Source organism: Loxodonta africana, chromosome 11, assembly GCF_030014295.1.
Source record: "Loxodonta africana isolate mLoxAfr1 chromosome 11, mLoxAfr1.hap2, whole genome shotgun sequence".
Taxonomy (NCBI): domain Eukaryota; kingdom Metazoa; phylum Chordata; class Mammalia; order Proboscidea; family Elephantidae; genus Loxodonta; species Loxodonta africana.
Genome location: NC_087352.1, coordinates 20,105,036 through 20,129,459, shown reverse-complemented (window position 1 = coordinate 20,129,459; position 24,424 = coordinate 20,105,036). Strand labels below are relative to the sequence as shown.

Genomic DNA, 24,424 nt, shown 5'->3' with positions numbered 1-24,424 from the left:
TTCAGAGTGAGCAAAAGCCAGCAAGCTTTGCCAAAACGTCCATATATATTGGATGCAGGCCACATCCCCAAGGAAACTCCTTTTATAACTGATTGGCTGATCACATCATGGAGGTGATTATATCACAAAATGGAGGATAACTACATCATTACATAACTGCCGAACTACATTACATAACTGCCAAACCACAGAGAATCATGGCCCAGCCAAGCTGACACACAACCTTAACCATAACACCCACTGGTATTTAAAGAGGGCTGAATTGCCACAGAGACATTTCCACAGTCACTGTAGTCACAGGGCTTTTTTCTTTTTTTTTTTTGAATGAGATCACTTATAAGTAATGAGCTTTGACTCTCTGTTAAAAGAACTTTCACCTTGACTGAATCTACACAGTTCTCTTGTGTGCACTCTCCTATGTTTAACAAGGTTTGACAAGTGGGAAAAAGCCTTCTCACAATCACTACATCTATATGGTCTCTCTCCGGTGTGAGTTCTTCGATGTACATTCAGAACTGACTTTATGGTGAAGGCTTTCCCACATTCACTGCACTCATATGGTTTCTCTCCTGTGTGAATTCTCTGATGGGTCATGAGACCATATTTGTGCGAATAGGACTTTCCACACTCAGTACATACAAATGGAGTATTCCCTGTGTGACAACGCTCATGTTGTGTGAGGCTGATCTTCTGGCTGAAGGCTTTACCACATTCATTGCATACATACGGTTTCTCTCCAGTATGAGTTCGCTGATGTATAATGAGGGTGCACTTTGTGGTGAAGCCTTTTCCACATTCGTTGCATATATAGGATTTCTCTCCTGTATGAATTCGCTGATGTATAATGAGAGTGCGCTTCACAGTGAAGCCTTTTCCACATTCGTTGCATATATAAGACTTTTCCCCTGTATGAGATCGTTGATGTACGACAAGATTGCTCTTCACGGTAAAGCCTTTTCCACATTCATTGCATACATAGGGTTTCTCTCCAGTATGAGTGCGTTGATGCACAACAAGATAGCGCTTCATGGTGAAGCCTTTTCCACATTCACTGCATATATAGGGCTTTTCCCCTGTATGAGTTCGTTGATGTACGATGAGATTACTCTTCACAGTGAAATCTTTTCCACATTCCTTGCATACATAGGGCTTCTCTCCAGAATGAGTTCGCTGATGCGCAATCAGATAGCGCTTCATTGTGAAGCCTTTTCCACATTCACTGCATATATAGGATTTTTCTCCCATATGGGTTTGCTGATGTATAATGAGACTGCTCTTCACAGTGGAGCCTTTTCCACATTCACTGGCTGTACAAGGCTTCTTTCCTGTATGAGTTTTCTGATGTTTGGTGAACGTGAAATTTCTAGAGGATTTTCCACATTGACCACATCCATGGAGGTTCTCTCCTTTATGAATGCTCTGATGGTAAATGAGTTGAGACTTCCTGATGTAGGCTTTCCCAGATTCAATGCATGCGTGGGGGTTCTCTATTTTGTGAGTTCTCTGATTTTTAAAGACCTGGGATTTAGTGCTGATGCATTTTGTAGTTTCAGGGAATTTAATTTCAACATGAAATTGTTCATGCTTACAACATAGAACGTTTTTTCTATCTGTATTCATATCAGCAGGGTTCTTTATTTCAGATCTTCTCTTCTGGCTGGCTACACTTAAATTTGATTTCAAAGTTTTTGTACATAAGCCAAACATATCATGATTTTGCATTAGAGGGAAATGGGCTTTGCTCAGATGAACTATATTTTCAAATGCATTCTGTTCACTGCACTGTTCAATTCTTTTGAGAAAGCTTTGGTTTTGAAAGTGGTCTTTTAGATGACTGTCAACTTTCTTCATTTCTAGGAAAGAACAATGAATTCTTCCATGAGAATGGAATGGAATAAAAGTGCTTAAAAATGACTTGGTGTGGGCCAGCTCTTTGTTGCTGACAATATAATCCCAGTATAAAAGAAAATTAGGAAAAGAAATAGAGATCTAAGAAGAGATAAGAGACAAAGGGTATAGCTTCTTCTAAACACCCTCAAAGAAAAAGTCTCACATGGGGAGAGGGGTAGGTAGAGGAGTTCTTTAGGGACCCTCAGACACCTTCAGAGCTGTCACGCCTTCTCTGAAGGACCAAAATATAACTTATAAGGGAACTCCTCTTGGAGGTTCTCACTCACCTGGAGAGGTTATATTGCAGATTTCACCTATTATCCATGGTTCTTCTCCTTGTTCCAGCTTCGAGAGTGCATGTGGTTTGCTAGGTTGATATCCTGGTTTGTGAGAAATGATAAGAGACTTAGCCACATTGAGTTGGAGTAGGGTATGTCAAGGCAGAGGTTATTACAAAACAATTTCCCATATGCAAAATAAAGCCATCTCTTTCAGGATACAGAAAATTTAGACATTTGTTTGGGCCCAAAGAAGGGACTGAAAAGCTAATACTTCAGAAAAGTGCAAAGCTTTTGGCAGTTAAGAAAGGAAAGGCAAATGACTGGGCACCCTCTGAATGACACAGTTCAGCTGTGTTTACCCATTGATATCAGGTTGTTATAGTTCTCCAACATCACATCCCGATACAGCTCCTTCTGAGCAGGGTCCAAAAGCTGCCACTCCTCCCAGGTGAAGTTCACAGCCACATCCTCCAAAGTTAGCAATTTCTATAATAACACAGACATATTTAATGTGATATCAATTCTTTATATTGATATAGAATTAATGTGAAGGATGTTATTCTGATAGTTTTCACCACATAGCCTGCATCTATATGTTTTTCACAGACATTTTGGTAGAAGCAAATTCTAGCTCTCCCTATAGATATCCAACTAGATATATTCACCTATTTGCCAAGTACTAAACATATGCTAAAAATACATGGGTAGTGCAAACATTTATGTGCTTGGCTACTAATGGGAAGGCTGTCATTTCAAATGCACCCAGAGGCAGTTCGGAAGAAAGACCTGGTAATCTACATCCAAGAGATCACAGCCACTGAAAACCCTATGGAGTACGCTTCTACTCTGATGCATGTGGGGTCACCATGAGTCAGCACTGACTTGATGGCAACTGGGTTTTTTAAACATATGTTAATGATATCAGCACAAATCAAATATTCCTCCATTACCACAAGATTTCACAGCCAAAATCAAAATCAATCATGAACAGAGTCCACATCCTGAAATTACATTATATTAAGTGTTCTTAATAAATTTAAAGGAATAAAAGGTGCTATGTAAGATATGCTGAAAGCACAACAGGCCATTGCAGAGCAATGAATTACTTATTTTGGCCCTTCTAGCCATAGGCTTTGTAACTTCTACCAAACGAGGACTATGAACATGAGGTGCTACTTGGGGGACGATTCTCAGCCCCCTGCCTTGTTCAGAGCATGACCCCTGCTGCAACCAGATACTGGTACCTACATCAATCACCCCTGCCCCTCTAAGACTGCAGGACAGAGCCTGTACCACACACTTGATGGCCAACTGCCTGGACACCTGAGCTGAATTCATATGAGAAAAGTGAATGGGCTCCTAGACTGAAACACCTGATACCTGCTCTAGCCATCTGGTGACAGGACGTCAGAGCTCCAAAGGTGAAAACAAGCTAGCTCACCCAAGCAACCCGTTTGGGCATATCAAAACAAAACAAAGCAAGAAGCTAGGATACAGTAAGCAAACATAAAATAAAATAATACAATAATTTATAGATGGTTTGGAGACAACAGTCAATATCAAGTGACATAAAGAAACAGACCATGATCGCCTCAACAAGCTCTCAAATCTCAATCTTCTAGATGAAGGTACCTTCCTGGAATTACCGGATGCAGAATTCAAAAGATTAATATTCAGAACTTTTCAAGACATCAGGAACAAAATTAGGAAGGATATCAGGCAATACACAGAACAAGCCAAGGAACACACAGATAAAGTTTGTTCAAGAAATTAAAAAGGTTATTCAAGAACATAATGAAAAATTTAATAAGCTGTAAGAATCCATAGAGAGAGACAGCAATCAGAAATTCAGAAGATTAACAATAAAATTACAGAATTAGACAACTCAATTGAAAGTCAGAGGAGCAGAATTGAGCAAGTAGAAAGCAGAATTGGTGAACTTGAAGATAAAGCACTTGGCACCAATATATTTGAGGAAAACTTAAGAATCATGTGGGACTCTATCAAGAGAAATAACCTATGAGTGACTGGAGTACCAGAACAGGGAGGGATAACAGAAAATAGAGAATTGAAGATTTGTTGGCAGAAAACTTCCCTGATATCATGAAGGATGAGACGATATCTATCCAAAATGTTCATCGAACTCCATATAAGGTAGATTTTAAAAGAAAGTCACCAAGACATATTATAATCAAACTTGCCAAAAGCAAAGATAAAGACAGAATTTTAAGAGCAGCTAGGGATAAACAAAAGTCACCCACAAAGAAGAGTCAATAAGAATAAGCTCTGACTACTAGGCAGAAACCATGCAGGCAAGAAGGCAATGGGATGACTTATATAAAGTATTGAAGGAAAAAAATTGCCAGCCAAGAATCATATATCCAGCAAAACCGTCTCTCAAATATGAAGGTGAAATTAGGACATTTCCAGATAGACAGAAGTTTAGGGAATTTGTAAAAAGAAAACTAAAGCTACAAGAAATACTAAAGGGAGTTCTTTGGTGAGAAAATCAATAGTATCAGGTATCAACCCAAGACTAGAACACTGGACAGTGCAATCGGATGTCAACCCAGACAGGGAAATCACAAAAATAAATCAAGATAAAAAACAGAGAAACAGCAATGACATTATGTAAAAGAAGACAACATTAAAACAATAAACAGGGACTAAGAAATGTAGTCATAGATCTTTCATATGGAGAGGAAGACAAGGTGATAAAAAATAAAAGTTAGGTTTAAATTTAGAAAAATAGGGGTAAATATTAAGGTAACCACAAAGGAGACGAACTACCCTACGCATCAAAATAAAATACAAGAAAAAAAGAGACTCAGCAGGAACAAAATCAACAACAACAAATATGAGGAAAAGACAATATATAAACCACTCAGCACAAAAAATTAAGTGGGAAAAAGAAACTGTCAGCAACACACAAAAAAAGACATCAAAATGACAGCACTAAATTCATATCTATTCACAATTACACTGAATGTAAATGGACTAAATGCACCAATAAAGAAACAGAGAGTGGCAGAATGGATTAAAAAACAAGATTCATCTATATGCTGCCTACAAGAGACACACTTTAGACTCAGAGACACAAACAAACTAAAACTCAAAGGATACAAAAAAAATATCAAGCAAACAACAATCAAAAAAGAGCAGGAGTAGCAATATTAATTTCTGACAAAATAAGACTTTCAAGTTAAATCCATCATGAAGGATAAGGAAGGACACTACATAATGATGAAAGGGACAATATCTCAGGAGGATAAAACCATATTAAGTATTTATTCACCCAGTGACGGGGCTGCAAGATACGTAAAACAAATCTAACAGCATTGAAAAGTGAGGTAGACAGCTCCACAATTATAGTAGATTTCAACACACCATTTTCGGTGAAGGACAGGACATCCAGAAAGAAGCTCAATAAAGACACGGAAGATCTAAATGCCACAATCAACCAATTTGACCTTATAGACATATACAGAACACTCCACCCAACAGCAGTCAAGTACACTTCCTTTTCTAGTGCACATGGAACATTCTCTAGACTAGAACACATATTAGGTCATAAAGCAGGCCTTACCCATACACATACCCATTGCTATCAGCCGATTCTGACTCGTAGCCACCCTGTAGGACAGAGCAGAACTGCCCCAGAGGGTTTCCAAGGAGCACCTGGTGGATTCGAACTGCCAACCTTTTGGTTAGCAGCCGTAGCTCTTAACCACTACGCCACCAGGGTTTCCAAGCAAACCTTTGCAGAATACAAAACACTGAAATATTACAAAGCATCTTCTCTGACCATAAGGCCATAAAGTAGAAATCAGTAACAAAAAGCAGGGAAAAGAAATCAAATGCTTGGAAACGGAACAATACCCTGCTCAAAAAAGACTGGGTTATAGAAGACATTAAGGATGGTATAAAGAAATTCATAGAATCCAATGAGAATGAAAACACTTCTGATGAGAGCCTTTGGGACACAGCAAAAGCAGTGCTCAGAGGTCAATTTGTATCAATAAATGAACACATACAAAAAGAAGAAATGGTCAAAATCAAAGAATTATCCCTACAACTTGAACAAACAGAAAGAGAGCAACAAAAGAAATCCTCAGGCACCAGAAGAAAGCAAATAATAAAAATTAGAGCAGAATTAAATGAAATAGAAAACAGAAAAATAATTGAAAGGAAATGAGGTGCTTGTGGCCCACCAAGGGGATTGGATACCTTGCTAATAATGTAAGTTAGGTACGTGGAACCCTTGTGAAGGGTCGGGGCCATGCAAATAAGGTGCATGGAACCCTAAAAAAGGGATTGGTCAATACCGCCATCTGCTAGGCTTAAAAGAGTCAGTCCCAGAACAGAGGGGAACCTGACTACTGCCAATAAGAAGATCCAGGAGTGGCATATGTTCTTTGGAACCAGAGTCGCTGGGCTGAGAAGATCCTAAACTCAGGAGACAGAGAGATGGCACAAGATGGCAAGCAGCAGCAACAGAAGAGAAATGGCTGCAGCAGAACCAAGCAACAGGCAGGAGATGATGGTTACAATGGGATGCTGAACAATGGAGTGAGGGAGATGAGTGTCTTCAGACTGAGGCTTACTGGCAGAGTGGAGTGCTTCTATGTACTTACTGGCAGAGCTAAAAGAGCTCTGTAACACTTGCATGAGCAGAGCAGAGCAGAGGCTGAGGGGCCAGAGGAAGATATGCCTGTAGGCACAGGCTGTCCTGATTAAAGAGTTGTATCTTGAGCATTCCTGATCCTGAATTATAACCTGCTACTTTCCTAATAAACTCTAAAATTGTACTGTCTATGTGTTCTGTGTGGCCACTGCAACAAATTATCAAACCCAGCAGAGAAATAGAGAGTGCCATGGGAGGGGCAGTTGGTGTCAGAACTGGTAAAACAGTTGGAGGGTGGAGGCAAGTCTGACCTCAGCCTCACAAGAAATCAGCCTTGGACTTTTGATCTTGATTCTCCTTCCCTTTGTGAACTCAGAGGAGGTCAGATGCCACCACATGCCATTTGGAGACACAATATACAAAGATCTAAGATCTGAAAATTTTCAGAATTAAACATTGCAAAGCTCAGACACGAAACCCAAGAAATCTTAAGCAGAGAACCCATGCCTATACACATGAGACTAAAGCCACATAACACCAAATGCAACAGGAAGATTATAAAGGCATCCAGAGAAAGGTGTGACACAAAGGAGTGACAAAATGTAGTAACAGCTGACTTCCCTACAGAAACAAAGGAAGCCAAGAATAGGATGAAATAATATATTCAAAGTCCTGATTCTTGTGCTCAAAATGCCAGACCTGAAGGTAATTTCAGGCTTAAAGTCATGGCTAGCAGATGACCTACTGACCTACAACAGTGACGTTAAGGACACGCTGGTCAACTGAACTGCCGGTCTCCTGCTTTAGTACCATACAAGGTTACTACAAGGTGTGAAGTTGACCTGGCTAAGATGCGAGGATATATTGATAGAATAATTTATCTCCATTTTATCGAAGAGTTCACTGTACAGACAAGAAAGTAGACTTGGTAGAGGGTGTAAATGCTCAAACCTGGTCAGTTTATCACATTCTAAATTATTTCATATGTGGTCTGTGATGGTTAAGATTGTGTGTCAACATGGTTGGACCATGATTCTCAGTGTTTTGGCAGTTATATAATGTTGTGATCACCTCTCTGTTGAGATCTGATACGTGATCACTCCCATGATGGGAACTGCTGTGAGTAGCCAATCAGTTGAAGAGGAGTTTCCTTGGCTGGGGACTTGAGCTAGTGGCTTACCTGCGGTCTTGCCCGCCGATGTTGGGATTTGTCGAGAGCAACAGCCCTGGTCTCCAGCCTGTCCATCTTGGGTTCGCCAGTGCCAGGAGAAACCTCTTTCCTGACCCACAGACTAGGGACGTTACAGCCTCTACAACCGCATAAGCCATTTCCTTGATACAAATCTTTCTCCATCTCTTTATATATGTATGTATGTATGTATATATATACATGTTATACATATATGTGTATGTTTATTTATATGCTTTACTGGTTTTGCTTCTCTAGAGAACCCAGCCTAAGACAGTCTACATTTGGAAAGAAGTAGACTTAGATTCCTACTTCACTCTACACTTAAAAAAGAACTTATTACTAGATGAAAGTTCTAGGGCAGGCAGACACTAAGATGTTGTCCAATGATCTAGACCTTTTTGACTAACACCAGGAGAAGGTGGAGGAGAGAAAATCAAGATTAATAGCCCAGGGCTGATCTCTATGAGGTGGAAGTCAGACAAACCTCCTCTCTCCAACCTTCTTATCAATTCTGATACCAGCTGTCCCGCCCAAGGCACTCTCTACTCCTCTGCTGGGTTTCATAATTAATTGTAATGGCCCATAGAACTCACAGACCATACTCACAGTTATGGAATTTATTAGGGAAGTAACAGATTACACCACCACTTGTCTGTCAGTTTGTCATACTACAGTCACTTATATGTTGCTGTGATGCTGGAAGCTATACCACCAGTATTTCAAAGACAAGGACAGTCACCCATGGTGGACAGGACTAAGTGGAGATTCCAGACTAACACAGACTAGGAAGAAGAGCTGGGCAGTCTACTTCTGAAAAAATGGGCCAATAGAAAACCTTATGAACAGCAGTGGAACATTGTCAGCTAACAGTGCCGAAAGATGAACCCTTCAGGTTGGAAGGCACTTAAAATACAACTAGGGAAGAGCTGCCTCCTCAAAGTGGACTCAAACTTAATGACATGGCTGAAGTCAAGCTTTTGGGACCTTCATTTGTTGATGTGGCACAACTCTAAATGAGAGGAAACAGCTGCAAACATTTATTAATAATCAGAACATAGAATGTATGAAGTATCAATTTAGGAAAACAAATTTAAAAATGAAATGGAACACACAAAGATTGATATCCTAGGCATTAGCGAGCTGAAATGGACTGGTATTGGCCATTTTGAGTTGGACAACCACATGGTCTATGATGCTGGGAATGACAAATTGAAGAGGAATGGCGTCACATCGTTGTAAAAAAGAACATTTCAAGATTTATCCTGAAGTATAACATTGTCAGTGATAGCATAATATCCATGCGCCTACAAGGAAGACCAGTTAATGTGACTATTATTCAAATTTACACACTAACCGCTAAGGCCAAAGATGAGGAAACTGAAGATCTTTACCAACTTCTGTAGTCTGAAATTGATCAAACATGCGATAAAGATGCATTGGTAAGTACTGGTGATTGGAATGTGAAGTTTGGAAACACAGAAGGATTAGTAGTTAGAAAAGATGACCTTGGTGATAGTAATGACACCAGAGATTGCATGATAGAATTCTGCAAGACCAACAACTTCTTCACTGCAAATACCTTTTATCAACAACATAAATGGCAACTACACACATGGACCTCACCGGATGGAATACACAGGAATCAAACCAACTATGTCTGTGGAAAGAGACAATGGAGAAGCTAAATATCATCAATCAAATAAGGTCAGCAGTTGACTAAAGAACAGACCATCATTTGCTCATACGCAAGTTCAAGTTGAAGCTGAAGAAAATTAGAGCAAGCCCACAAGAGCCAATGTAGGACTCTGAGTATGCCATCCCTGAATTTAGAGACCAACTCAAGAACAGATCTGACTCATTGAACACTAATGCCCATAGACCACACAAGCTGTGAAATAACATGAAGGATATCATTTGTGAAGAAGGTCAAAGGTCATTAAAAAAGACAGGAAGTAAAAAAAAAGGATCAAAATGTATGTCAGAAGAGATTCTGAAACTTGCTCTTGAATGTTGAGTAGCCAGAGTGAAAGGAAGAAACTATGAAGTAATAGAGCTGAAGATTTCAAAGGACAACTCTAGAAGACAAAGTATTAGAATGAAATGTGCAAATACCTGGAGTTAGAAAACCAAAAGAGAAGAACACACTTGGCATTCTCAAGTAGAAGGAACTGAAGAAAAACGTCAAGCGTCGAGTTCCAACACTGAAGGATTCTACAGGGAAAATATTGAACAATGCAGAAAGCATAAAAAGAAGATGGAAGGAGCAGTTTTACTGTTCCAAAAAACTGGTCAATGTTCAATCATTTTAGGAGGTAGCATATGATCAAGAACCATTGGTAAGGAAGAGGTCCAAGCTGCACTGAAGGCACTGGGGAATACAAGGCTCCAGGAGTTGATGGAATACCAATTGAAATGTTTCAAGAAATGTATGCAGCCTTGGAGGTGCTCACTGGTCTATGCCAAGAAATTTGGAAGACAGCTACCTGGCCAACGGATTGGAAGAAATCCATATTAGTGCCCATTTCAAAGAAAGCTGATCCAACAGAATGTGGAAATTATTAAACAATATCATTAATATCACACACAAATAAAATTTTGCTGAAGATCATTCAAAAGTGGTTGCAGCAGTACATTGACAGGGAACACTGAGAAATTCAAACCAGATTCAGAAGAGGACATGGAATGAGGAATATCATTGCTGATGTCAGATGGATCTTGGCTGAAAGCAGAGAATGTAAGAAAGATACTTATGTTTTATTGGCTATGTAAAGGCATTCAACTGTGTGGTTCACAACAAATTATCGATAACAATACGAAGAATGCAAATTCCAGAATACTTAATTGTGTTCATGAGGAACCTGGACATAGACCAAGAGGCAGTCCTTCAAACAGAACAAGAGGATACGTGTGGTTTAAAATCAGGAAAGGTGTACATCAGGGTGTATCCTTTCACTATACTTAGTCAATCTGTATGCTGAACAAATAATCTGAGAAGCTAGACTATATGAAGAAGCACAGGGCATTAGGACTGGAGGAAAACTCATTAACCACATGCAATATGCGGATGACACAACCTTGCTCAATGAAAGTAAAGAGAACTTGAAGCATTTACTGATGGAGATTAAAGACTACAGCCTTCAGTATGGATTACGTCTCAACATAAACAAAAATCCTCACAACTGGACCAATGAACAACATCATGATAAACAGAGAAAAGACTGAAGTTGCCAAGAATTTCATTTTACTTGGATCCACAATCAACACCTATGAAAACAACAGTTAAGAAATCAAATGACATACTGCATTGGGCAAATCTGCTGTAAAAGAACTCTTTAAAATGTTAAACAGCAAAGATGTCATCTTGAGGAGTAAGGTGCACTTTACCAAGTTGTGGTATTTTCAATCACCTCATATTCAAGCAAAAGCTGGACGGCAAATAAGGAAGACTGAAGAACTGACATCTTGGAATTATGGTTTTGGCAAAGAATATTAAATATACCACAGACTGCCAAAAGAATGAACAAATCTGTCTTGAAAGAAGTACAACCAGAATGCTCTTAAATCAAGGATGGCAGGAATTCATCTCATGTACTTTGTTCATGTAATGAGGAGGGACCAGCCCCTGGAGACGGACATCAAACTTGGTAAAGTAGGGTCAGCAAAAAAGAGGAAGACCCTCAACAAGATGGACTGACACAGTGGCTGCAACAATGGGCTCAAGCATAATGATTGTTAGGATGGTGCAGGACTGGGCAGTGTTTCATTCTGTTGTACACAGGATAATCCAAACCAAACCAAACCCAGTGCCGTCGAGTTGATTCTGACTCATACCGACCCTATAGGACAGAGTAGAACTGCCCCATAGAGTTCCAAGGAGCGTCTGGCAGATTCGAACTGCCGACCCTTTGGTTAGCAGCCGTAGCACTTAACCACTATGCCACCAGGGTTTCCACGTGCATAAGATACTACAGGTCAAAACTGCCTCGACTGCGTCTAACAACAGATTACAATTCAAGACCAGGAAGCACTCAGGATGCATTTTGCTCAGGACAGCTTCTCAGTCACCCCCCCAGGCAGGCCTCTCCTCCTCTCTGCCCCTCATCCCGGACTCTGCCCTGCTTGAGCAAGTTTATTAAAACTCTTTAGCTCCACCAATAAGTGCCCGGAGGGACCCCACTCCACCAGCAAGGCTTTTGCCTGAAGGCGCTCAGCTCTCTTTCTCTGTGGGTCAGCATGCCCACTGTAACTGCCTCACTCAGTGGTCTGGGAAGCCTACCACGCCTTCTTGTGCTGGGCTCTTGGTTCTGCTGTTACTGTTTCTCTATTGCTGCTTCTTACCGTCTTGCATTGTCTCCCGCGTTACAGCTGTCTCTGTTTCCTGGGTCTAGGATATTCACAATGCAGGGCCCTCAGGTCCAAAGGATGTGCTCCACTCCTGGCTCTTCTTTCTTGGTGAGGTCCCCCGCTCCAACTCTGGGCTGGCTCATTTTAAGCTCAGCAGAACGGCAAAACTGACCAATCCCTTCGTTAGGGTTCCATATACCTTATTTGTATGGCCCCACCCCCGAAAGTGTTCTCGGTACCTTATTTGCATTATTAGCAAGCTGTCCAATCCCCTTGGTGGGCCACAATCACCTTATTTACATAATCCTACCCACTCATTTTGTAGGAGTCACAAGACCATAAATGGCTAGAAGAACCATATTAAGTAATTCAGTGAACCACAATGCCCCTGTTTAATCCCCTCCCTTGAGCATCAGTTGGCTTAATAAATTTGTTTCTGAACAAAATAATACAGCAAAGGTGATGGGATACCACTTTTCTGGTTAGGCAACATATGATATGATTTCCTTCTTGCTTTTGTTGTTAGATGCCATCAAGTTGGTTCAAACTCATAGCAACCCCATGTATGACAGAACATCTTGTTAGCAGAATCTTTTTTGGCTTTGATGATACATAAGTTGGCAAACTTGGTGGCATAGTGGTTAAGAGCTATGCCTGCTAATCAGAAGGTTGGCAGTTTGAATCCACCAGACACTCCTTGGAAACCATATGGAGCAGTTTTACTCTGTCCTATAGGGTCGCTATATGTTGGAGAGGCCCATGTGGCAAAGAACTGAGAGTAGCCTTCGATGAACATACAGCCAAGATCTCAGACCCTCAATTGAACAGGCTGCCTGGAAATGAATTCTGCCAACAACCAAGTAAATGAACTTGGAAGTACATCCTTCCCCAGTTGAGTCTTCAGATCAGACCCTACCCTGGCTGACATTCTGATTACAGCTCACGAGAGACAGTAAAGTATCAGGCTAAGCTGTGCCATATTCCTGATCCAAAGAAAAGGTGGGAATAAAAATGTGTGTTGTTCGAAGCTACTAAGTTTTAGAGAAATTTGTTAGGCACCAATACATAACCAATACAGGAAATAAACATTAAAACAAAAACTTAATAGAAGAAATTATACAATGTGTTTACAATTAAAAAAAAGAAGCCAGAAAGAAAGAACTGACAAATTTTAATTTTAATAAAAACCGAATTTTTCCATGGAAAAAAGATACTATGAACAAAGCTAAGAGTTTGGAAAAAATATCTGCAATGTATAAAATAAAGAATCAATATACAGTAGAGATAAATAACTATAAATCAGTAAGATAAAACAGAATTATTTTAATGAGCAAAGAATAAGGGCAGGAATCTCACAGAATAATCCAAATGAGAAAGAAAGGGACAAAACGGATCTGAACCTTGTCCTTGATTAGGAAACTACAAAATAAAATAAGGCAAAATAATGTCGGACTATTCAAGTTTTCCAAAGAATGCCATTTGATTACATCATAAAAACAAGTGTTGGCAAGATTTGGGCACTGGATGCTCTTTTATATGACTTTCTATGTGCCAGCCGTTCTTTTAAATGCTTTGTATAGATAACTTGCCTTGTACCCATAATTGTCCTATTAGGTAGGTATCATTATCATCATCCCGATTTTACAGATGAGAAAATTTAGGTGTATAATAACTAAATGAAGTGTGCAAGGTCACATAGCTGGCAAGTGGCTCCAGGGTCAAGTCTTGTAACCATTACGCTAAATGGACCATAAGTTGCAACAGCCACTTGGACAGCAATTGGAAACATCCATTAAAATGTGAAATGAACACACCCAGTAATTGCTTTCTCCGTAGCCACCCTTTAATACTGACACAACTTAACAAAAAAATATTAACAAGGACATTCATTGTCACGTTGCTTATATTTTGAAATACCTAAATGTTCATCTGTCTTGGGGGACGTACCAGCAGAATGGTCCTCAGAAGCAAGGAGGGCAAGACTATGTTTCACATACTTTGGACATGTTATTAGGAGGGACCAGTCCCTGGAGAAGGACATCATGCTTGGTAAAGTAGAAGGCCAGTGAAAAAGAGGAAGACCCTCAATGAGATGGACTGACACAGTGCCTGCAACACTGGGCTCAGGCATGGCAACGACTGTGAGAATGGCGCAGGACCAAGCAGTGTTTCACTCTGTTGTACACAGGGTCATAATGAGTTGGAAGCAACTGGATGGCACCTAACAACAACAACAAATGTTCATCAACAGGTGAATAGCTAAATTATCACATACACATTGTTTGGAGCTCAGTGCATGAGGTTAAAAAAAAAAAAGAAAGCTGGTCTGCAGGTACTAACACATAAAGAGTGCCGATACAATTAAAACAGCCTGCAGGGTGTACATTAAAATTATACCTGTAGCTCCCTCTGGAGAAATGATTTATATATAAATGTAATGATCAAGGGATCTTGAATTTTATCAAAAATGCTTGCATTTTACTCTCAGTACATATTTTAAAGTTAGAGGAAGCCCCCATCTTGCTCCCCAAGAAGAACATATACATTTGATTCTGCTACTTTATCATTTTCTAGATTAAATAGTTCATTTCTATGCTTACAAATTTTTTTAAATGAGAACTCTTGTCATTTTTCTTTTAACCAGGAGTCTCTTCTAGTTGTCTGCTATGTTGTTTGGAGTATCATGCCATTCATATAAAACACCTCATAATAGATGCATGCATTTATGTACCTAGATGTATACATAAACATGCATACATTTGTAAAGAAAATATACACATATATGTACACACAGGTACAATCACACAAAGTAAATACTACCAACTGTTTGTTAATACAGAGGTCCCTGAGTGACACAAACGGTTTGCTCTTGGCTACTAACTGAAAGGTTGGTAGTTCAAATCTACACAACGGTACTGCAGAAGAAAGGCTTGGCTATCTGCTTCTGTAAAGATTACAGCCAAGAAAACTCTGCAGAGGAGCACAGTTCTACTCCCTAACACACGGGCTCGCCATGAGTCGGAATCAACTTGATGGCAATGGGGTTCGTTAATGCTATGCTATTAGGAAGGAATCTTTTACCGTGAGTTACCCATGTACTTCATTAAAAAAGAAGAAAAAAGATGAGGTAGGTAAGAATTGGGTTTGAATACAGGGAAGGACACTACTTTCTAAGATGAAATCAAAGTTAAATGGGTGCCAACAGCCCAAGTCCTTATAAGAGAACATTATTTTTCAATTCACTACTGCCAAATTTGTACTCAAACTCCACTTCAACCACCTGTTCACAGAGGACCATTTGAATGTCATGCAATCTTTCCATTTTCCTAGGCTGTTTCGGTTTTATTTCTGGACAAACCACGGGTACCATAAAGCTGGGTCACTGGGTCACCTAGCTATGGTTCCCTGAAAAACTATTCTGAGTTATGATTGATATATTTTCACAGGGGATCCTGAGGCCCTGTGTAAAAAATGGACATAAATAAATCTGCTTTTGCATTTATTCAGAAGGCTGCTGATAAGGACACCATCCATCACACTATGTCTAGGAAAACCCAGCAAAAAGATTTCCTGAAAACTAAGTGACAAAAAGTATTGACATCCCCCTGAGAAACTGCTCTGGTCTCTCTCCACAGTCAATGCATATCATGGAGCTTCCATGTCTCTCTGGTTGTGATGGCTACTGGAGATATTAGATGCAAGAATACAGCTATGGTGGTCAAAAGTCAGAGTCATGTACTGTGTTCCAATATGAGTTATGTCGTTGAGTATGACCCCTATCAATAGTATATTCCTGATTCCACTTTACCCTGATTTTGAAGTTAGACTCCAAGTTTATTTTTCCCCAGAGCCCAATTATCCCAATTTAACCTTTTCTCACAGTTGAGCTGATTTTTTTTCCCCCTCAGACACTACAAATTATCAGGGAACAAAGGAAAAACATAACAAACCAAAAGTCACCTGGGCCTCAATCATTTTCTTTGGTGCTCAGGAAACGGCAAATAACATGGAATCTCTGTCTTTTGTCTCTTCTGCATGTGTCGTGAAGTTCTTATGGTCAGAAATCTTGGCGTCCAGTTAAAGTTGCCCAGAGAAATGATGATAACCAAGTCCTGGAGCCTCCTCCCCACTCCGTCCCTTGATCTGTCTTGCTCCTGGAGAGCCAGAACCTGTGGGCTGAAGAGCAAATTGAGTAGATATTCCTTCCGGGCCCAGATTCTGCTACAGCTGCTGTGCACTCACCTTAAATAAAAGACCCCAATATTTCTGCCTTTTTATTTGGTGCCCCTGAGTCTTTCACACCCTGGGCCAGTAAAACAACATTCTAGTTGACGTAGCAGGACCATGAAAGGGGAGGTGGGAAAACAGAATCAGCACAGCATGATGTGACAGAGGCAGGTGATTTTCATTAATCAATTTTAGGAGAGAGGACACGCAGAAGGGTCCAAGCATTTGAACTTTGTGCCTTTTAAAAGCGTGAGCAAAAAAAAAGAGCATGTGTGCCCATGTATCACTTCAAGTCTTTATGTACCCAATGGGTACACACACCTCAGTCTGAAGAGCAATATGACGAAGCAAATCATAGGGAGTGCCTTGTTTTCACATTACCAAGCACCTTGTTATCCTTTATAAAGTATATCATTATTTCTGGCAATTTTAACATCAGGAAGCTATGGTTTTAAGGATTAAGCATCATTCCTAGGAAAACACTCTATTTGAAATTTGAACCCACGTCTGCCTATCTCCAATTATATGACCTTAAACACGATCATATAACTGGAGATAGGTAGACGTGGGTTCGTATTTCAAATATTAAACATGGTTGTCCGCCATGTGTCTGTCAGTTTGTCGTACTGTGGGGGTTTGTGTGTTGCTGTGATGCTGGAAGCTATGCCACCAGTATTCAGATGGAGGACAGGTTTCAGCTGAGCTTCCAGACTAAGACAGACTAGGAAGAAGGGCCCGGCAGTCTACTTCTGAAAAGCATTTGCCAGTGAAAACCTTATGAATAGCAGCAGAACATTATCTGATATAGTGCTGCAAGATGAGCCCCCCAGGTTGGAAGGCACTCAAAAGATGACTGGGGAAGAGCTGCCTCCTCAAAGTACACCAAACCAAACCCAGTGCCGTCGAGTCGATTCCAACTCATAGCAACCCTAGAGGACAGAGTAGAACTGCCCCATAGAGTTTCCAAGGAGCGCCTGGCGGATTTGAACTGCCGACCCTTTGATTAGCAGCCATAGCACTTAACCACTACGTCATCAGGGTTCCCCCTCAAAGTAGAGTCAACCTTAATGACGTGCATGGAGTAAAGATTTCCATTAATAATCAGAGCCTGGAATGTACGAAGTATGAATCTAGGAAAATTGGAAATCGTCAAAAATGAAATGAATGCATCAGAGTACAGGGTCAGCGGAAAAGAGGAAGACCCTCAACGAGGTGGACTGACACAGTGGCTGCAACAATGAGCTCAAGCAACAACGATTTTAAGGGTGGCTCAGGACCAGGCAGTGTTTCGTTCTGTTGTGCAAAGGGTCGCTATGAGTTGGAACCGACTCAATGGCACGTAACAACAACAAACATGGTTGCATTCCCTTTATCAGATACCCTCCCTCATAATAAAACTTAGCTGTCTTTACTATTGTCTTGAAGCAGTTTACTACACAGAGAATCCCATGAAGAGCGGCCATATAGTCAAACATGCATAATCTGAATATCTGCATTCAAAACCGAACAACCAAGCCCAATGCCATCGATCGAATCTGACTCATAGGTACCCTACAGGACAGAGTAGAACCGCTCCAGAGAGTTTCCAAGGAGCGCCTAGTGGATTCCAACTGCCGACCTTCTGGTTAGCAGCAGGTAGCTGTTAACCACGATGCCAAGAGGGTTTCCATATGCAGTTTTTAAAAAAAATAATTTATTTTTTGTGGCTTTTGTTGAGAATATAAAAAACAAAAAATACACCAATTCAAGTTTCTACATGTACATTCAGTGACATTATTTTCTTCAAGTTGTACAACCACTCTCACTCTCATTTTCTGAGTTGTTCCTCCCCTATTAACAAACTCACTGCCTCCTAAGGTTCCTATCTAATCTTTGAAGTTGCTGGTATCAATTTGATCCCATATAAATAGATCTTAAAAGAACATCATGCCCAAAGCAGACATTCTTTACTGTTGTTGTTAGATGCCATCGAGTCGATTCCAACTCAGCGACCCCACGTACAACAGCAAAAACACTGCCCGGTCCTGCGCCACCTTCGCAATCATTGCTATGTTTGAGCCCACTGCTGCAGCCACTGTGTCAATTCAGCACATTCTTTACTAGTTAAGCTATTGCTGTTTGGTCTTAAGAAGACTTAGGGGATATTTTTGGCTCCAGGTTTTGTGGTGCACTGGATTGCTTTTATATAGCCTTTCTTGCCATGGTCTTGTAATTTCCACCAAATAACTGGGTGGGACTATGCAAATAAGGTGCTTGTGGCCCACCAAGGGGATCAGACAGCATTGCTAATAATGCAAATAAGGCACATGGAACCCCTGTGGGGTAGGACCATGCAAATAAGATGTATGGGACCTTAATGAGGGGGTTGGTTAGTTTTGCCATCCTGCTGGGCTTAAAGGGAGCCAATGCCAGAAGTGAAAGGGGGAACCTCACTACCATCAAAAAGAGCCAGAAGTGAAGCTCATTCTTTGGTCCTGGAGTCTCTGCACCGAGAACCTCCTAGACCCATAAGGAAGAGAGCTGTTAACACCGGAGACGGAATGAGACAGTGAGAAGCAGCAGCACAAAAATGACAGCAGCAGAACCAGGAGGCTGGCAAGAGGCCATACAGCAAGCTTCCTGTCCCACCCAGCAAGACGCCTACAGTGGACATGCCAACCCACGGAGTCAGAGAGATAAGAGCCTTTGGGCAGGAGGTTTTCTGGTGGAGTAGGTGCCTCTGGGCACTTATCTGGAGAACTAAAGAGCTTTGTAACACTTATCTGAGCAGGGCAGAGGCCTGGCATGAGCAGGACCAAGGGCCCAGGGCCAAGAGAGGAGGACTGTCCTAATTTTCTACCCCAAAGAGTTTGTTACTTTTGTCCAGGTTGATTGACATTTCCTGGGTAAGTTGTAAACAACTTGGTTTGATACTTTCTACTTGGCCCTGGGCAGCAGCCTGCCCTGTGGTTGGTATGCACCTTGCAATGATTGCTCAATAGACCACGCACATGAAGAGAGTTGTAGCCCATCCATGCCTATCATGCAAATAAAGTGTCTGTGGCCTACCACTTGGGGGTTGGTCAGTTCATGGCCTTGGTGGGAGGGCCGTGCCTTCAAATTGATGAGGAATTTGTAGGTATCAGCAGCTGGCCCCACGAAGTTTTTCAGACAGACAGAAGCAAGAGAAGCAGTAGGAAGAAAAAGAAGGATGAAAGCAGAAGGCAGGAGAGAGAGAGGAGGCAAGGGACCTCCTAAAAGAGCTGTAACACTGGGCAAGGGCTATAATGCTCAAGATAGTGAAAGGCTAAAAAGGAGCCCAGCAGAAAAGCCTATGGTGACAGGCCTGAAGCAGCCCAGCCATAGAGCCTGCAGTGACAGATGGTAGGGCCAAGAGGAGCCTGTCCCAAGGGTGCTGAGAGGCCTGTCCTGAGAGAGAGAGAGAGAGAGAGAGACCTGCATGGCCAAGAGGAGCTGAAAGAGCAGTCCTTCACTGAAGAATAGAGACTTTGCCTGCATGCTTCCTGATCCTGATCCTGAGTTGTAGCCTACTGATCCTGGTCCCGAGTTGTCCTCTGATCATTAATAAACCACTAAACTGTAAGTATGACCTGTGAGTTCTGTGTGGCCATTGGAACAGATTATTGAACCCAGAAGAGAAGTAGAGTGTGACACGGGAGGGACGGCTGGTATCAGAATTGGTAAAAAGTTTGCAGAGTGGAGGTATGTCTGACCTCCACCTCACAGGGATCACCCTTGGGCTGATCTTGGTTTGTATTATCCTCCCTGAAGTTAGACAGGTTCTTACAATGCTACTCTTACTATTATTACTCCCACTCCCATTTCACAGACATGAAATAACTTCTCTCTCAAAGTCCCCAGGAGTCAACATTACCATAATCCTGATTCAAATTTGTAATCTTGTACAAATGGTGTGGGGGTGGTGTCTGACCTCCTCTCTCTTTACAAGGGGAAAGAAAATCAAGATCAACTGCCCAAGGCTGATCCCTATGATGTGGAGGTCAGACGTGCCTCCTCTCTCCGCCATCTTTAGCAATTCTGACACAAACCGTCCCTCCCACGGCACTCTATACTTCTCTGTTGGGTTCGATAATTCACTGCAATGGCCACACAGTACTCACAGACAATACGCACGACTACGGGGTTTATTAGGGAAATAACAAGTTACAATTCAGGCTCAGCAACACTCAGGATACAGTTCTTCCAATAGCACAGCCTCTTTTCAGCTGTGCTCTCTGGCCATAGCCCTCTGCCCTGCTCATGCAAGTGTCACAGAGCTCTTTCAGACCCCTCCAGTAAGTGTCCAGGAGTACCCCACTCCACCAGTTAAGCCTTGGCCCAAAGGCACTCAGTTTTCTTGCTCCATGGGCTGGGAAGCCCACTGCATGATCTCCTGCCACCACTTCTCACCATCTTCAGGGTTAAAGCTTGCTCTCTCTCTGTCTCCTGCTTCCAGGAGCTTCTCCATGCAAAGGAACTGCTCTCCACTTCTGGTGGTTCTTCCTTGGTGGTGGTAGGATCCTCTCTCTGCTCTGGAATTGGCTCTCTTTTAAGGCAAAACGGACCAATCCCCTTGGTGGGCTACAATTATCTTATTTGCATAGTCCCGCCCAATCACTTGGGTGGGAGTTACAAGGCGTGGTGAGAAAGGCCACACAAAAGAGATCCATTGCACCATAAGTTTTTAATACTGTGAAAAATAAATCTCTGTTCTTTAAAGCCACCCATTTTTGGGTATTTTGTTATGGCAGGCCTAGTAAACTAGACAAGAAGAAAATTAGATGTTTCTTGAGTTTATTTGAATTATGTAAATAACTCATGAAAAAAGACTAAAATCGAAATACACTGAAATTTTGGCAAAGGCTTTCTTTTGCAAATGGTATTTGATGTGATATAGATGTTGTTTTACTTGAGTCAGACTGAACATACCAGGAAATGTCCAAAGGGAATATGCAGCAAATTTGCAAGAGGAAGGACAAAAACTCCACCTTTAATAGAAACAGATTTAGTCCTTATCTCCTCCAAAATTTTCAATTCTATAGTGACAAAAGCAGGGTACAATGGGGGACATTATCCACATTTGCATATGAGTGCTTGAGAAGGGAATTAACTGACCTTGATGTGACATCACTGCTGGCCCTAAACAAATTAAAAGGCTTATGAGGAAATAGGGACAAATTAATGACAAAAATTATACTACTTACATGAAATGAACAAATGCCTAGAAACAGACAAATGAGAGAAACTCAAGAAGTAAAAAAAAAAAAAAAAATGTGAAGGATAATATATCAGGACCAATAAATACATCCTTATCTTTCCCCAGGAACATAAAATTAGTTTAACATTCTAAAATGTAGATGGACACCAAAAACATTATGCCAAATGATAAAGGCATCAACAAAAGACTACGTATTTTATGATTTCATTTATATGAAATGTCAAGAAAATGCATAATAATAGCGACAGAAGAAGATCAGTGATTACAGGGGCTGGAAGTAGGAGTAGAGAATGAGTGCCCAGGAGCTCAAAAAATTTTTCAGTATCATAGAAATGTTTTAAAACTGGGTTGTGGCGATGGTCGCACAGCTCTATAAACTCAGTTAAATCACTGAAATGTACACTTACACTTGGCCAATTTTACGGTAAGTAAATGAAACTGCAATAAAACAACAAAAAAAGATGCTTTTCTGCAGTACATAACTTAGAAACAGGGAATGAAAAAGCACCATGTTTAATTGCAAAAAAAAGTATAAATATCAAGGAATATCTGGAATACATAAGAAAAAAAGACACAAATTCTGAAGTGGAATGGGTGAATATGGGTAATCAGAGAATCATGTGTTCCTGAAATTATAACTGAATTCCAGTACATCACCTGGGTTGACACTATTGCAGGTATTAAATATATATATACACATATATATCATATTATATGCAAGTACGTTCAGGATGAGAAATAAAGTGACAATCATTTGTTGCACCTTTTATTACCGATTCTCAATTCGAAAAAGGCAACGTAACAAAAAACAAAAATGTTCTCACTGGAAATAAGAATATAGGTTGAATGGAGATGCTTTTCCTTGTGTTGGAATGACCCTAAAAGGAAATATCCAGAAATATAGTAAACTTGGAGGCAAGAAGGAAAAAACCTGCATATTTAAGAGTAAACATATCGCTACATCTGCAGAGCAATAAAATTACTTAACATGGCCCTTCTAGCCATAGTCTTTGTGACTCACACAGATAAGTGAGTGGAAGTATGCAAATAAAGTGTATGGAACCTGTGATGGTTGGGGTTGTATGTCAACTTGGATGTCATACTGTATTGTGTGGCTATCCTTTATTTTGTCATCTGATGTAATTACTCTAATTATCCTCCATTTTATGTGTTGTAAATCCTAACCTCTACATGTTAATGAGGCAGGGCTAGTGTGCAATGTATTTTGTGTCACAGCCTTGTAGGAGGGTGTTTTTCAGGTCCTACCCTTACTCAAGTCATGCCCTTCCCTGGGTTGTGGCCTGCATCCAATGTATATACGGTACCCTGATAGGCTCCCCCGTCTCTCTCTCCTCATTTGGATCCTACATCTAGCTCATCACTATCTGACCTTTTGTTCTTGGGACTTCAGCCAGCAGCCTGACACCTGATCTGCTGATTCCGGGTTTCGCTAGGTTCCACAGCCTTGTTGGCCAGCAGTCTGTATCGTCTGACCTGATTCACCAGCTTTCAAAGCCTTGTGAGCCAGCAGCCTTGTATTCTGTATTAGTTGGCCTCTGTGGCCACATGAGTCAGGAGAAGCCTATGCCTCACCCACAAAATGGGACTTGCCAGCCTCCACAATCGTGTGAGCCATCTCCTCGATACAGTTCATGAGTTCTGTGAGACGCTGCAGTGAATTATGGAACCCAAAGACAGGAGGGAAACTACTGAAGGGAGTTACAGATGATGGAGCAGTACAGCACTTCGGAAGAGTTGGACATTTTTAACCTCGTTTCATAGAAACCAGCTTTGTGCTAATCCTTAGAAGAGAAAGTATGCACTCAACATCACTCCAAACCACACTGAATTTTGTACAGACAATGAGAAGAGTGGCGAGTCGGCGGGGGCGGGGGGGGGGACAAAACTGCAAGATCAGACTTGAACTTACAGTGAACTGGATTTGGAGGGGTTAGGGAAATGCAGTCTTCATGATGTCAGTTCCCTGCAACCTAGGTTTGAACCTGAACCCACCCATTTTCCAGGGACTCTGGTCTTCCACAAACACTGAAGCCTCCCCACCCCCATCAAGTGTGTCTCTATGATTGAGCCCCATATTAAATCCCAAACGTGCCCCAGACACCAACTTGGACATCTTCCAACACTGGCTTTTTTAACACTGAGCCCCACATTAAATCTTGAAGGAGACACCGTGTTCAGTGACACACACCTTCCACTCTAGTTCACAACCACCGAGCCCCAAAAGTAGAGTGATGCACATGGACTCCAAATCCTGGCAGTCGTACCCTCGGTCGTTGATTTTTTTCAGACTCTGAAGAGTCAGACACTGACCACTAACGCCCAGATTCCCCAACGACTGAACCCAAATGAAAACCCTAAGCTAAGGTTCTTCATACTCGCTCACGTCTCACCGACCCCACACAACCCTCATTCAGATCTACGCACAGAACACAACTCACCTGGTCCTGAATCTTTCCAGACTCCACAAGCAGCGACAAAAGGCTAAACCCACGTCCCAAAGCACTTCCTAATCCGGCGTTCTCGCGTCGGACCGGTACTAAGCTTTCTGTAAAAGCGCCTAACGGCCAGGAGCGGAGCGTCCAGCGAGAGCCACTGAGCACTACCGGAAGTCCCCGTCCCCGCTTTAT

The 24,424-nt window shown here is 41.3% G+C and overlaps 1 protein-coding gene across 1 annotated transcript; it reads right to left on the bottom strand.

Annotated features, from left to right (window-relative positions):
• Positions 1–294: 294 nt before the first annotated feature.
• ZNF614 (zinc finger protein 614) lies at positions 295–24,424 on the bottom strand. The gene is made up of 5 exons (XM_010586564.3): positions 24,236–24,424; positions 16,292–16,507; positions 2,531–2,657; positions 2,178–2,270; positions 295–1,853 (listed from the first exon to the last, which is right to left on the bottom strand). Exons 2-5 carry the CDS (start codon positions 16,304–16,306, stop codon positions 331–333), a joined length of 1,758 nt encoding a protein of 585 aa, XP_010584866.2. The 5' UTR covers positions 16,307–16,507; positions 24,236–24,424; the 3' UTR covers positions 295–330.

What these genes read in the sequence shown, in the direction of transcription:
- ZNF614 (XM_010586564.3), bottom strand. An exon ending in TAACAACCTGATATCAATGG is followed by an intron (nt 2,271 to 2,530) that starts GTAAACACAGCT and finishes CTCACAAACCAG; the next exon opens with GATATCAACCTAGCAAACCA. An exon ending in CTGCAATATAACCTCTCCAG is followed by an intron (nt 1,854 to 2,177) that starts GTGAGTGAGAAC and finishes GTTCTTTCCTAG; the next exon opens with AAATGAAGAAAGTTGACAGT.